Genomic DNA, 13,060 nt, shown 5'->3' with positions numbered 1-13,060 from the left:
ATATCCTTGATCTTCAGGCCCTTAATACCTGCCTTTCCATAGCCTTTAGGCAAATCTGCTGCTGTTTCTGCTGCTAAGTCGCTTCAGTCATGTTCAACTCTGTGCGACCCCACAGACGGCAGCCCACGAGGTTCCCCTGTCCCTGGGATTCTCCAGGCAAGGACACTGGAGTGGGTTGCCATTTCCTTCCTCAATGCGTGAAAGTGAAAAGTGAAAGTGAAGTCGCTCAGTTGTGTCCAACTCTTAGTGCCCCCATGGACCGCAGCCTACCAGGCTCCTCCGTCCATGGGTTTTTCCAGCCAAGAGTACTGGAGTGGGTTGCCATTGCCTTCTCCTAGGCAAATCTATTAATGCCTATTTCTAAAAAAGAATTATTGGGTAATTTATAGCACTTTTTTCCTGGCAAACCTAAAGTACATACAAAATAACTGTGTTCTGAACCTGGTCTCTTCCGTTGTGTTCAGAGCTCTTCATGTTCATACACTAGTTGTCCCCTTGAGTTTACTAAGTGTACTGAGGTGGCTTTGAAATTCTGATATGACTCTGCTTTAGAAGCTCACAGTTCTCCAAAACGTATTTGTGCCACATGGGAAATTAATTAGGCTTATTAATAAAATCACAGATAGTCTATGGAATTGCTCTTTGTACCCCTGTTTTTCTCTGAAGTAGAAAAACCAGAACCCATAAATAAAGAATGGCTTTCTCTTTTTCTAGTGAGTCATATTTCCAAGTTAACTCTGCTTTATTTTAGGTCCTAAGAGGTCAGCAGTATGGTAGGAGCTGTGATGTATGGAGCGTTGGCTGTGCTATTATAGAAATGGCTTGTGCTAAACCACCTTGGAATGCAGAAAAACACTCCAATCATCTTGCTTTGATATTTAAGGTAATCATGAGATAAAAATGACTTCTGCTAAAGTTGGCAACAGGCAAATTTTCATGGATTCTTCTTCACTATCAATCTAACATGAAAGCATATCTTACTAGAAATAAGTATATGTGTATCTAGGAGTTGATATGCTGCAGAGAATGTTGGCAGCATCACAGTCAGTTCTCATGCGTTATAAAGTCACTGTGAACACTGAATTAGCAGATACTGAATCACTGCCCCTGGGTGAAATATGTACCTACACACACACACACACACACACACACCCCAAACTTTTAAATGAAAATACCGGAAGCTCTTTATGTATTGTACTGTCACAAATTTGTATTATTTACTGTATTTAAAAAGTTCATACCTGAGGCAGAGGCCAAGGCTGTTCTACCCTTCTGACAACTCTCAAATTAACTTTGTCTGTTTCCACCAGAGAGTAATGTAATGATTGAGTTTTTAGTGTTTGAGTTAGACCTGTGCTTGTTTAAAAGCTTGGATTTTGGAGTCGTACAGACCTGGTTCCATCCTTTAATAGCCGTGTGAGTAGGAAAATTATTCTGTCTGCCCTCTGTTTTCTTGTTTATAAAATGGGTGTAATAATAACACCTACTTCATGAATTATTCCTGTCACCTTATGAGGATAAACAGAATTGCTTCTGGGCCTGAGTAAAGCACTTAAGCCACAATCACCTCTCTTGCTGAGTGGCTAGTGTGAGTCCTCTGAGCTGACTGCCAGCACCTCTCACCTGCTGTAACCTCCTCCAGGTCTCCCCATTCTTGAAAAATTTCCTCAGTCCCCTGGGGAGAAAAAATCAGTGCAGTTGTGTTTCTGATGTAGTCAATTGACTGGCTAGGTTTAGTCTTACTCTGAATAGCTCTCTGTGCTAAAACAGACAAACAAAAAAACACAGGAAAAGTGCAATGAAGCAAAGAGGACAACCATTTTGGAGAATATGAGGAAAGCAGAACTGATTTGAGTGAATACCTGCCTAATCCTTTTGATGCACCTTGGCCTTGTTCCTTTGAGACCGTAAAGAGGACTGCAACTCCCATCTCATCAGGAAGTATTTGGTCAGATTCAGGAGTTTTACCATAGACGAAAAAGTCCACCCACTTCTGTTTTAATTCTTCTGTATAGGAGGCACAGGTATTGAAATATATGCACGAGTACTTGTGTATCACAAGCTCTAGTTCTGGAGCGCTTTAACACTGTAGTGTTTTCTCTTACAGATTGCCAGTGCAACTACTGCTCCATCAATTCCTTCACATTTGTCTCCTGGTTTACGAGATGTGGCTCTTCGTTGTTTAGAACTTCAACCTCAGGACAGACCTCCATCGAGAGAGCTACTGAAGCATCCAGTCTTCCGTACTACGTGGTAGCCAATTATACAAATAAACTGTTACAGAGACAGGATGCTCAACAAGAGAAAAGAACTTTTGTGGGGAACCACGTTGATGATCTGCTGGCCTTCATGCCACTGAACAGCTATGAACAAGATCAGTGGGGAACCCTTACCTAAGTATGTGATTGACAAATCATGATCTGTACCTAAGCTTAGTATGCAGAAGTCCACAATTTGTGCAGAAACTGTAAACCGTGCCTTTCAAAGAACTGGCCCTTAGTAAACAGGAAAGCAGTGAAGTCTGCATGACTAATTAACAGAGCATAATTTTTTGGAGCACTTTTTCAGCAATATTAGCAGCTGAGGGGCTCAGGATCTGTTTTAATGTTTCAATTATTCTTCCATTTCATATCGTGATCACAAGCAGGGGGTTCTGCAGTTCTGTTCTTTTTTTTTGGTCACTGGCAAACAGTCAGTATCTGCCTCTTTTAGGTCAGAATATGCTATAAGTAGCAGTAAATAAATATATTTTTGAAAAGTTGACCACTTCTTTATGACCCACAATTGACTTTTTTTTTTTAATGCCTGGGCAGTTGTGGTTCATTGTGCATTTTACTGTTGGCCCATTCATTTCGTTTTTGGAAATTACGGTTCTATACTTTCATTTCACCTTCATTTTTGTTTAATATTCAGGGAAAGGTGACCTTTTCAAACCACACACAAAAAAAGTAGAACTAGATGTGAACTAGAGTTTATTAAATATCTTGCTGTTGCAAGAGTTTTTTAAAATACAGATTTTAAAACTTTGTTTTTAAAATTGGAATATGATAAAATACTACCTTCATTGAGTCAGTCACTGCTCTTCTCATGCAGGTTAAATATAAATTAAGTGAAAATCAAATGTTCTCTGTGATGCAGCTCACAACCAAGATCAAGATGACCTTGAAATGTATTTGAATTTTATAATTATGTTTCTTTAGTAGGAAACTTCACACCATTTAGGTCTTACTCTGTATGTAATAATCCGTCATTCATCATCACCACTGATAATGTTAACTGCTATTTTCCTTCCACCATGTATCATCTCTTTACAGTAGGCCTGGCTGAGATACCTAAAGAAAAATTAATTTAATTATGCAACTACAAACAGGTGTTTCCAAACAATAAATTTGCTTCAAACTTGGAAAATATTTTCAGAAAGAAAAGTGACTTTGAAATTTCATTTACACACTAATTCGTTGGATTTTGCACAGTTCTCTAATGGTTTTTATCTGAACTGAATTCAGATGCATGGAATCCTGAAGGAAAATGGCAGCTCCTTTACCCTTTTTCTGTGAGTTTTTTAAATCAAGTACTGATTTAAGTATTTAATACAACTTTTTGAGATGTTAAGTTTTAACTCTTCAGAAGCCAGTTGAATTGTTGCAGAGTTAAATAGAATTGGTTATTCTCAAAGACTCAGGATAAACTAAATAAGCTATATAGAGAGTACATTTTAAATGTACAACACAAATTGGAAGTAAAATAAGTTACAAGATAAGTTTACAGGGCAGTTTTTTTTTATATAAATGAATGTGTTTCTTAGTGAAATTTTACATTCCTTTGGTTGGAAGATTGGCAATATTTGAAGAGTTAAAAATAGTACTGAAATGTGAAGTTTGGTAGCTCTAAATGTGTTGTGTTTCCTTTTTTTTTTTTTTTTGACTACTTTAGAATTTTCACAGTTCTAATAAGATTGTTTCCAAGTCTCTCATGTGCAAGCTTTAAAGGATGCACTCTTGCCATTTTATGTACTGGAAGATCATTGGTCAGATTAATACTGTGTCTGACAGAGATGTAAACTGTATAAACTGAGGAACCTCAGCTAATCAGTATTACTTTGTAGACCACCATGCCCACCACATTTCAAACTCAAACTGCCTCTAGATGTCAAAATCCATTGTTTGAGTTTGTTTGCAGTTCCCTCAGCTTGCTGGTAATTGTGGTGTTTTGTTTTTTTGTTTTGTTTTCAATGCAAATGTGATGTAATATTCTTATTTTCTTTGGATCAAAGCTGGACTGAAAATTGTCATGTGTAATTATTTTTGTGTTCTTAATGTTATTTGGTACTCAAGTTGTAAATAACGTCTACTGCTGTTTATCCCAGTTTCTACTACCTCAGGTGTCCTATAGATTTTTCTTCTACCAAAGTTCACTTTCACAATGAAATTATATTTGCTGTATGACTATGATTCCTAAGACTTCCAGGGCTTAAGGGCTAACTTCTATTAGCACCTTACTGTGTAAGCAAATGTTACAAAATAAGAATCTCTGGGTTAAGAAAATTTGGCTTAAATGTATTCTTTGTTATTTTAAATATATCAAAGATATTTTAATTAAAATTTTTACCCCATTGAACCAATTTTATAGTATTTGTACCTATTTTGGTGTTTTGTCTTTATAGTAAATAAAAGTTTTTGAACAAAGGTTGTTACTTTTATTTATTTTGGAATAATTCCATTCTTAAAAAAGAGTCCTAAGAACACCACAAAGCACTCACATATACCATTCACTCTCAAAAGCCCCACCCACTCAGGTTTTGCAGCGGTCTAGTTATATCCTCTATAACAAAAGGATCCGAACCAAGATCAGCTTTGTTCTTAGTTATGCTTCTTGAGTCGCAGTCAATCCAGAACTATTCCTTCTTCCTTGACCTTCACACCTTAATTTATTGTTTTGTAAAAGTCGTTCAGTTTCCATTCAGTGCTTCCGCATGCTTCAGTTCAGAGTGAGTATCTGTGACAGGAATATCTCAGAGGTGATGCAGGCCGTGTTCTTTTCAGTGTCTCATATCAGGAGGCATACAAGGTCAGTTTGTCTCCTTGCTGTTGATGTAAACTGGATGATCTGATTGATAGGCTTCACCACAGTACTCTTGCCCTTTATAATTAATATCTACCTTTATATTATTTTGTAGAGGTGATACTTTGAGACTAAATAAATACATTGCTATTTATCCAACTTTAGCTCTTTGCTCTTAGCTGTCTTATCTGAATTATTACTTTGGTTGGTTGCCAAACACTGATTTTCTGGTTCCTGCACACCTGTATTTTGTGTGTGTGTGTGTGTGTGTGTTGTGTCCAACTCTTATGACCTCATGGACTGTAGCCCACCAAGCTCCTCTGTCCATAGGATTTCCCAGGCAAGAATACTGGAGTGGGTAATAGCCTATCCCTTCTCCAGGGGATCTTCCCAACCCAGGGACTGATCCCAGGTCTCCTGCTTTGCAGGCAGATTCTTTACTGGCTGAGCCACCAGGGAAGCCCCATATATTTATTAATGGGCATTTTTCTATAAGAAAGACCTCTTCTTTATTACTCACATATCAAAATGGGTTTGTGGATTCCTATTCAGTGAGACAGAAGTCATTATTGTCATCACAGATTTACTCAAATTGTCACATTTAGCTATTGGGAGCCTCTCAGAGCTTAGCTTCTCTCTGGACTGACAAGCCACCCATTATTCTCTGACCACTTCTATACTTTCAGACCCATCTTGTGTGTTTGCTTCAGCCTTGGGATCAGCATTTTTCCAGAGCCCTGACTCCACCGATAAAAAACGGTGCTAGATATGCTCATTGCTCTGGGGTGTCACTGCTCCCACGCCCTCTTGGTAGACAAAGCTAGATTATATAGTTTTATGCATACATATGCAAAATACACACACACATACACAAAAACCATAAGTTCATACCAGTTTTCAATTTCAGTCTACCACTACCCAGATTCATTCGAGACTTCCCTCTTTGCACATCTGTAACTCCTTTTCTGGACAGTAAGAAACCTGGCTTCCATTTGCCTCAATATATTGACTTATGCTATGGTTAGATAACATCACAGATTGAATGGATATGAATATGAGCAAACTCCAGCAGACAGTCAAAGACAGGGAAGCCTGGCCTGCTGCAGTCTATGGGGTCACAGAGTCAGACATAACACAGCAACTAAGCAACAACAAATTGACTGACTAAGTTCTCCACCCACCTATGTAACCCGTAAGGAAAGTAACCTAAAGGCAAGGTAAGCTGTATACTTTTTCAGGGTAGTTTTAGGTTCACAACAAAATTAAGCAGGAGATTCATGAATTACCCATATACTTCCTGATCCTACATATTGCATAGCCTCCCCCACTATCAACATCAAATGCTTTTTTGACAAAATGAAAGTGTTTTAACAAATTTTTCTTAAAAAAAATGAACTGAAAATTACATCTTTTTAAAAAAACCTTCCTTATGTGGTTTTACATGTCATAAACTTGCATATAAACACTATTACTGTCCCCAGACAGCAACAGATAAACTTAATTGATCCTGTTCATAGGACTCGATCATGATACAGAAAAACATAAAAACCATCCTCCTATGTTAAAATTGTTGGGAATGAGAAGATTTATTCACCAGCTACTATTTATCAGGGACACTTTGCAACACAGTGATTATGTTCTGTTTCACAAGTGAGGAGATAAGGCAATTTCAATCATTCTGCAATTCAAGGTGTACCAGGGAACTCATTTGGCTGACCCCAGGGTTTTAGTCTTCCATTGTATCTTGTTTTTATTGTGTGTTGTTGTTTTCTACTTTCATCCTTTGTATTTCTGCTCAGTAGTCGTTTTTCACATGATCACCCTGCAAGACAGGTAATGTCACTGAAAAACTGAGTTCAGAAGCCATCCTGTGTCTTTACATTTGTTTTAAACTTTCTGTAATAGCTTGGTTTTAAATGTACACCTTTTAAATAGGCTCTGAATATTGTTCCTAAAGGGCAGACTTCAGTCATTTCAGAAAAATACTAACTTTGAGTAAAGCTTTCTGTTTCAGAGGAATTAATAATTCTGTTGTTCCTTCATTCTATTTAAATGATATTAACAGTTTTTAAAAATGGTCAAATCTGCAGGTTACATGGAATCTAGAAAAATGTTGGGGTATCATGCCCATATGGAAATGCCAAAGAATGCAATTGTGAACTGACATAGTAGTAACTCTTGTTATAGAATGTATGAAGTACTGCAATCAATGGAGAACACAGTGACAAACAGAAATGTATGTAAACTGCCGTATTTCCATGTTGTGACAATTTATAGGTTTGTCATTTTTAAAATTTTGCTATAAGCAAAAGTCACATGTTGAATTGCCGCAAGCAAGGAAAGGATGGGCCTTTTAAAGTAGGTGATGATGATGGACACGGTAAGCACAGAGCCTGAAGCATCACCTGGGTCAAATCTGGCTCTGCCACTTCCCAGTAGTGTAATTCCTGTTTGACTTTCTGAACCTCCATTTCTGCATCTATAAGATGAAACCAACAGTTTTGAAGAGAGCCTATATAAATGGCTCAGTACAGTGCTAGGCACAATGGATGCACGATATGTGTTTTGGGAATGAAGTGACCCAAGAGTCACAGACTCAAATGCTTTAGCCTTGGGATCAGCTAGAATACTGTGGGGCTAGAATATCCTTAACAGAGCTTTTGGCTGACCTGTGAGTTCAGGCCAAATTCATGTCCAAGAGGGCCAATGGTTAGCATGTTGGAACTGAAGAAAAAAAGCCCACTATTGCCAAAACCTGTAAATTTTCAAAAGAAGCTGGAGAGATCTAGATGTTACATGCAATTTCTTAATGTCTACACACTGGAAGCTAATTTTACATTTTTATAAGGAACTGTAGGCTAAACAAAATTCACATGTTTTATCTGGCCTGTGACTAGCTGCTTTTGACTTCTGAGCTGGGTCCAGGCTTGTAAAATAAAAAAAGAAGTAGAAAATGAGAGTTAAATCTCAGCTTTGGGAAACTGAATCCAGGACTTTTGTCTTCTGAGATACATGACATAAGGGAAAAGTGGAGATGCTGATTATAAATGCTAGAGAACTAACCTATGAGGAGAAAATTATGTCTGATTTTAAGCACTAGTGTGAAATGCTTACCACTAAAGCCTAATTACCATGTAGCAAACTATACATGAAAATTAAAGTGTGAGTCGCTCAGTCATGTCCAGCTCTTTGCAACCCCATGGACTGTAGCCCACCAGGCTTCTCTGTCCATGGAATTCTCCAGGCAAGATGACTGCCATTCCCTTCTCCAGCGGATTTTCCCGACCCAGGGGCCAAACCCAGGCTTCCCGCATTGCAAGCAGATTGTTTATCACCTGGGCTACCAGACAAGCCCACTATGCACATGGAGCATTCAAATGTGCCATCCCAGTGGCGCAGCAAAGCCTGCGTGATAGAGGAACTTCACCCACAACTGAAGCCAACCTCACCACTCTGCATCAACCTGGAGTCACTATGACCCCTACCCCACAGCCCTCACTTCAGCTTTGCCTCGTTGAAATACAGTGAGGCTAAACCGATGGTGCAAGAGTCATGTCCCAGAGTTCTTTTTCCCACAATGCTGAAATTCGTAGTAGAGTTTATTTTTGAGATGACTGTTATTTTTCCATTAAAATCAATTTGCTTAATGAGCTCTCCCAACATCTACGCAGACATACTCAGAGGATGAGGGCTATAACTAGGATGAAAGGGAGAGAAAAGGAAGGGAAATAATAAGGATGGGGAAATACTGGAAACCTCTGGTAGGGAGTAGCATGGCCATGTATGTATTTCTTTGAAGATCATTCTAGCAGTATCTTGAAGAAAGAATCAAATGGGGCTGGCTGAAGAAGACGCAGAGAAAGTCAGAAGACAACTGCAGTATCTAGATAAGAAGGTATGAGGGGGAGGGACTTCCCTGGTGGTCCCAGGGGATAAGACTCCGAGCTCCCTGGTCAGGGAACTAGATCCCGCATGCCGCAACTAAGGAAAAAAAAAAAAAAACCTGCATGCCGCAACTGAAGGATCCCACAAGCCACACAGAAGATGAAAGAGCCCGCGCCATAACTAAGGCCTGGCACAGCCAGATAAATAAGTAAATATTTACAAAAAAGAAAGTATGAGGGGAGAGTGATGTCAACATCAATAGAAGATAATATCCCTACCAACACTGAGTGATGAAGGAACGGAAAATCTGAACAGACCAATAACAAGGAGACTGAATTGTACCCCAAAGCCCCTCAACAAAGAAAAGCCTGGGCCCAGATGGTCTCGCTGGGGAGTTCTATCAAACATTAAAGGAATTAATGCCAATCCTTTTCAAACTCTTCTAAAAAACTGAGGAGGAGGGAACCTCCCAAGCTCATTGTATGAGCCCAGCATTACCCTGACACCACAGATAAGTAAGATAAGGAGAAAACAGAAACATAAAGGCCAGGGGTGGTCCCAGATGGCAGTGTGGGAAGATCTGGAACTCACCTCCCACACCAAATCAACATTCAGAACACTTTCCTCTAGAAAAGACCTGAAAACTCACTGACCAGCACCTTCACGATAAATGATAAAAGGGCCACCCTGGGACAAGCAGGAGAGGCAAGGAGTGGGCTTACTAAAACCCCACCCGCGGAGCAGTGATCCACGGTCCGGAAGGATGCCAACCATGCAGAGCTTCTCCCTGAGGAGGGAGGGGTTCATGCCCCTCACCGGGTTCCGCAAGCCTTGGGACCTGCAGTGGAAGAGATGAACCCCCAGAAGGTTCTGGCTTGGACCCTGGACCAAAGGGCTGTAGAGAACTGAGATATCTCTCTTAAAGGGCTCACATGCAGACTCACTCGCCCTGGAGACCAGCATAAATGCAGCAGTTTGAAAAGTGCCTGTTCTCCATTCTGACTGAAGCAATTTATTGATACATTTCCCAACAACAGGGTAGGGGGGTTCCTTTATCTCTGCATCCTCGCTAGCATTTATTACTTGTAGACTTTTTGATTATGCTCAATCTGACTGGTGTGAGGTGATACTTCATCATAGTTTTGATTTGCATTTTCCTAATAATTAGTAATATTGAGTATCTTTACATGTGCCTGTTGGCTATCTATATGTATTCTTTGGAGAAATGCTTATTTATGTCTTCTGCCTATGTTTTGATTGAGCTGTTTTTTGTTTTGTTTTTCCATATTAAGCTGTATGAGCTGTTTATTTATTTTTGGAAATTAATTCCTTGTCGGTCACATTGTTTGCAAATATTTTCCCCCATCCTGTAGGCTGTCTTTTCATTTTGTGTATGGTTTCCCTTTGCTGTGCAAAACCTTTTAAGTTTAATTAGGTCCCAATCATTTACTTTTGTTTTTAATTCCATTACTCTAGAGATGGATCCGAAAAGATGATACTATGATTTACGTTCGAGTGTTCTACCTGTTTTTCCCTTTAGGAAATGTTCTTACATTTAGGTTCTCAGTCCATCTGGGGTTTACTTTTGATTATGCAGAGGGCAATAGCAACCCACTCCGGTACTCTTGCCTGGAGAATCCCATGGACGGAGGAGCCTGGTGGGCTGCAGTCCATGGGGTCGCTAAGAGTCGGACACGACTGAGCGACTTCACTTTCATTTTTCACTTTCATGCATTGGAGAAGGAAATGGCTACCCACTCCAGTGTTCTTGCCTGGAGAATCCCAGGGACAGGGGAGCCTGATGGGCTGCCGTCTGTGAGGTCGCACAGAGTCGGACACGACTGAAGTGACTTAGCAGCATGGTGTTAGAGAATGGTATTTCGTTCTTTTATTTCGTTCTCTCTTTAGCTGCTCAGTTTTCCCAGCACACTTACTGAAGAGACTGTCTTTTCTCCACTGTATACTCTTGTCTCCTTCGTTGTAGATTAAATGTAAGGGCATGGGTTTACCTCTGGGCTCTCCACTCTGTTCCATTCATCTACCTGCCTGTTTTTGTGCCAGTAGAGTATTCATTACTATACCTTTGTAGTAATTATGGTACAGTCTGAAGTCAGTGAGTGTGATTCCTCCAGCTTAATTATTCTTTCTCAAGATCGTTTTGGCTATTGGGGGTCTTCTATGTTTCCATACAAATTTTTAAACTCTTTGTTCTAGTTTTGTGAAAAATGCCATTAGTATTTTGCTAGGGATTGCACTGAATCTACAGATTGCCTTGGGTAATATGGTCCTTTGAACAATATTAATTCTTCCAATCCAAGAACATGGTAGACACATCATATGTTTCGTGTGTTGTCTTCAACTTCTTTCCTCCCTGTCCTATAGTTTTCCAATATGGGTCCTGTACATCTGTAGGTAGCTTCATCCCTAGGCATTTTCTTTTTGATGCAATGGTAAATGACAGTTTTCTTAGTTTTCCTTTCTGACATTTCATTGTTAGTCTGTGGGAAAGCAACAGATTTCTGTATATTGATTTTGTATCCTTCAGCTTTACCACAGTCATCAATATGAGCTCTAGTATTTTTCTAGTACCATCTTTAGGATTTTCTACGAAGACTATCATGTCATCTGCAAACAGAGACAGTTTTGCTTCTTTTCCAATTTGGGCTGATGTTTCGTTTCACTCTGACTGCTGCAGGTGGTACCAAAATGGCAAGAGTGGGCATTCTTGTCTTGTTCCTAATCTTGGAGGAACTGCTTTCAGTTTTCACCACTGAATATAATGTTATTTGTGGGTGTGTCATATATGGCCTTTATTATGTTGACATACGCTCCCTCTATGCCCACTTTCTAGAGAGTGTTTTTTATCATAAATGGATGCTGAATTTTATCAAAAACTTTTTCTGCATCTATTGAGATGATCATATGATTTTTATTCCTCAAGTTGTTAATGTGATATATCACACTGACTGACCTGTGGATACTGAAAAATCCTTGCATCCCTGGGATAAGTCCCATTTGATCATGATGTATGATCCTTTTAATGTACTGTTGGATTTGCTTTGATAATGATTTTTTTTGAGGATTTCTGCATTTATGTCATCAGTAATACTGGCCTGTAATTTTCTTTTTTGTGATATTTTGTCTGGTTTTGGTATCGGGGAGATGGTGTCCTCACAGAATGAGTTAAAAAAATGTTCCTTTCTCTACAATTTTTTAGAATAGTGTCAGAAGGATAGGTGTTAATTCTTCTCTAAATTTTTGGTAGAATTCACTAGTGAAGCCATCTGGCCCCGGACTTTTGTTTGTTGGGAGTTTTTAAATTGCTGATTCAATTTTGGTACCCATAAAATTTTCATGTCATGAAAAACAAAAACAGGGACAGATTAGACTAGATTAACTTTGACCCAATTTTAAAAGCAAATAATAAAAGAACAAACAGCTATAAAAGGTATTTTTGAAATCTGAAAAATTTAAATAGGAGCTATATTCATGATAGTGAATTACTGTTCACTTTAAACGTCATTCTGACATGAGTGCACAGGCATATGGTGTGTGTGTGTGTGTGTGTGGAGAGAGAGAGAGGAATTATTACAAAATGTTAACAACTGATGAACCTACATAAAAGATATATGGTTGTTCCCTGCACTTTTCTATAGGTTAGAAATTTTAAAAATAAAAAATTGGGAACATATTTGTTTGTATATTCTTCAACTTGGTTTCATTTATTTTTGCATTTTACCTTTATTCCCTTTTTTCCCCTGTAACGGGATTTCTGTATTTCAGTGGCAATTCAGCCTTCACTAACTGACCACGTTTAGAATTATTTAGGGAATCACACAACATTGCAGAGTCGGACACGACTGAGCGACTGTACTGAACTGAACTGACACAACATCCAGAAGAGGGCGCCAGAGTAAACGTTTTCTTTAATGAAAGGATGATCTCAGCAGTGTTCTGACTGACACATAACTGAAAATCAAACTTTACACCACGTTTTTCTCAAGAATAAATCTCACTGCTCCTTTTAGAAAACTGAAAAAACTCAAGGCAATTCACTGATAATTCCATTTTTCCAATCAAAACCTTAAGTTCAATGTTTATCCATTTTCTCAGA

At 38.9% G+C, this 13,060-nt stretch overlaps 1 protein-coding gene across 1 annotated transcript in view; it reads left to right on the top strand.

Moving 5' to 3' along the window:
- The window catches only part of MAP3K1 (mitogen-activated protein kinase kinase kinase 1, E3 ubiquitin protein ligase), a 76,514-nt gene extending 71,829 nt beyond the window's left edge, over positions 1–4,685 (top strand). Inside the window, exons 20-21 of the mRNA XM_010853496.1 lie at positions 752–883; positions 2,108–4,685. Of these exons, the coding sequence (XP_010851798.1) occupies positions 752–883; positions 2,108–2,257 (282 nt within the window). The 3' untranslated portion in view covers positions 2,258–4,685. The remainder of the gene's footprint in view (positions 1–751; positions 884–2,107) is intronic.
- The last annotated feature ends 8,375 nt before the right edge of the window (positions 4,686–13,060 follow it).

This window comes from Bison bison, unplaced genomic scaffold (assembly GCF_000754665.1).
Source record: "Bison bison bison isolate TAMUID 2011002044 unplaced genomic scaffold, Bison_UMD1.0 scf7180017864328, whole genome shotgun sequence".
NCBI lineage: Eukaryota > Metazoa > Chordata > Mammalia > Artiodactyla > Bovidae > Bison > Bison bison.
This window is presented reverse-complemented; position numbering and strand designations above follow the sequence as displayed.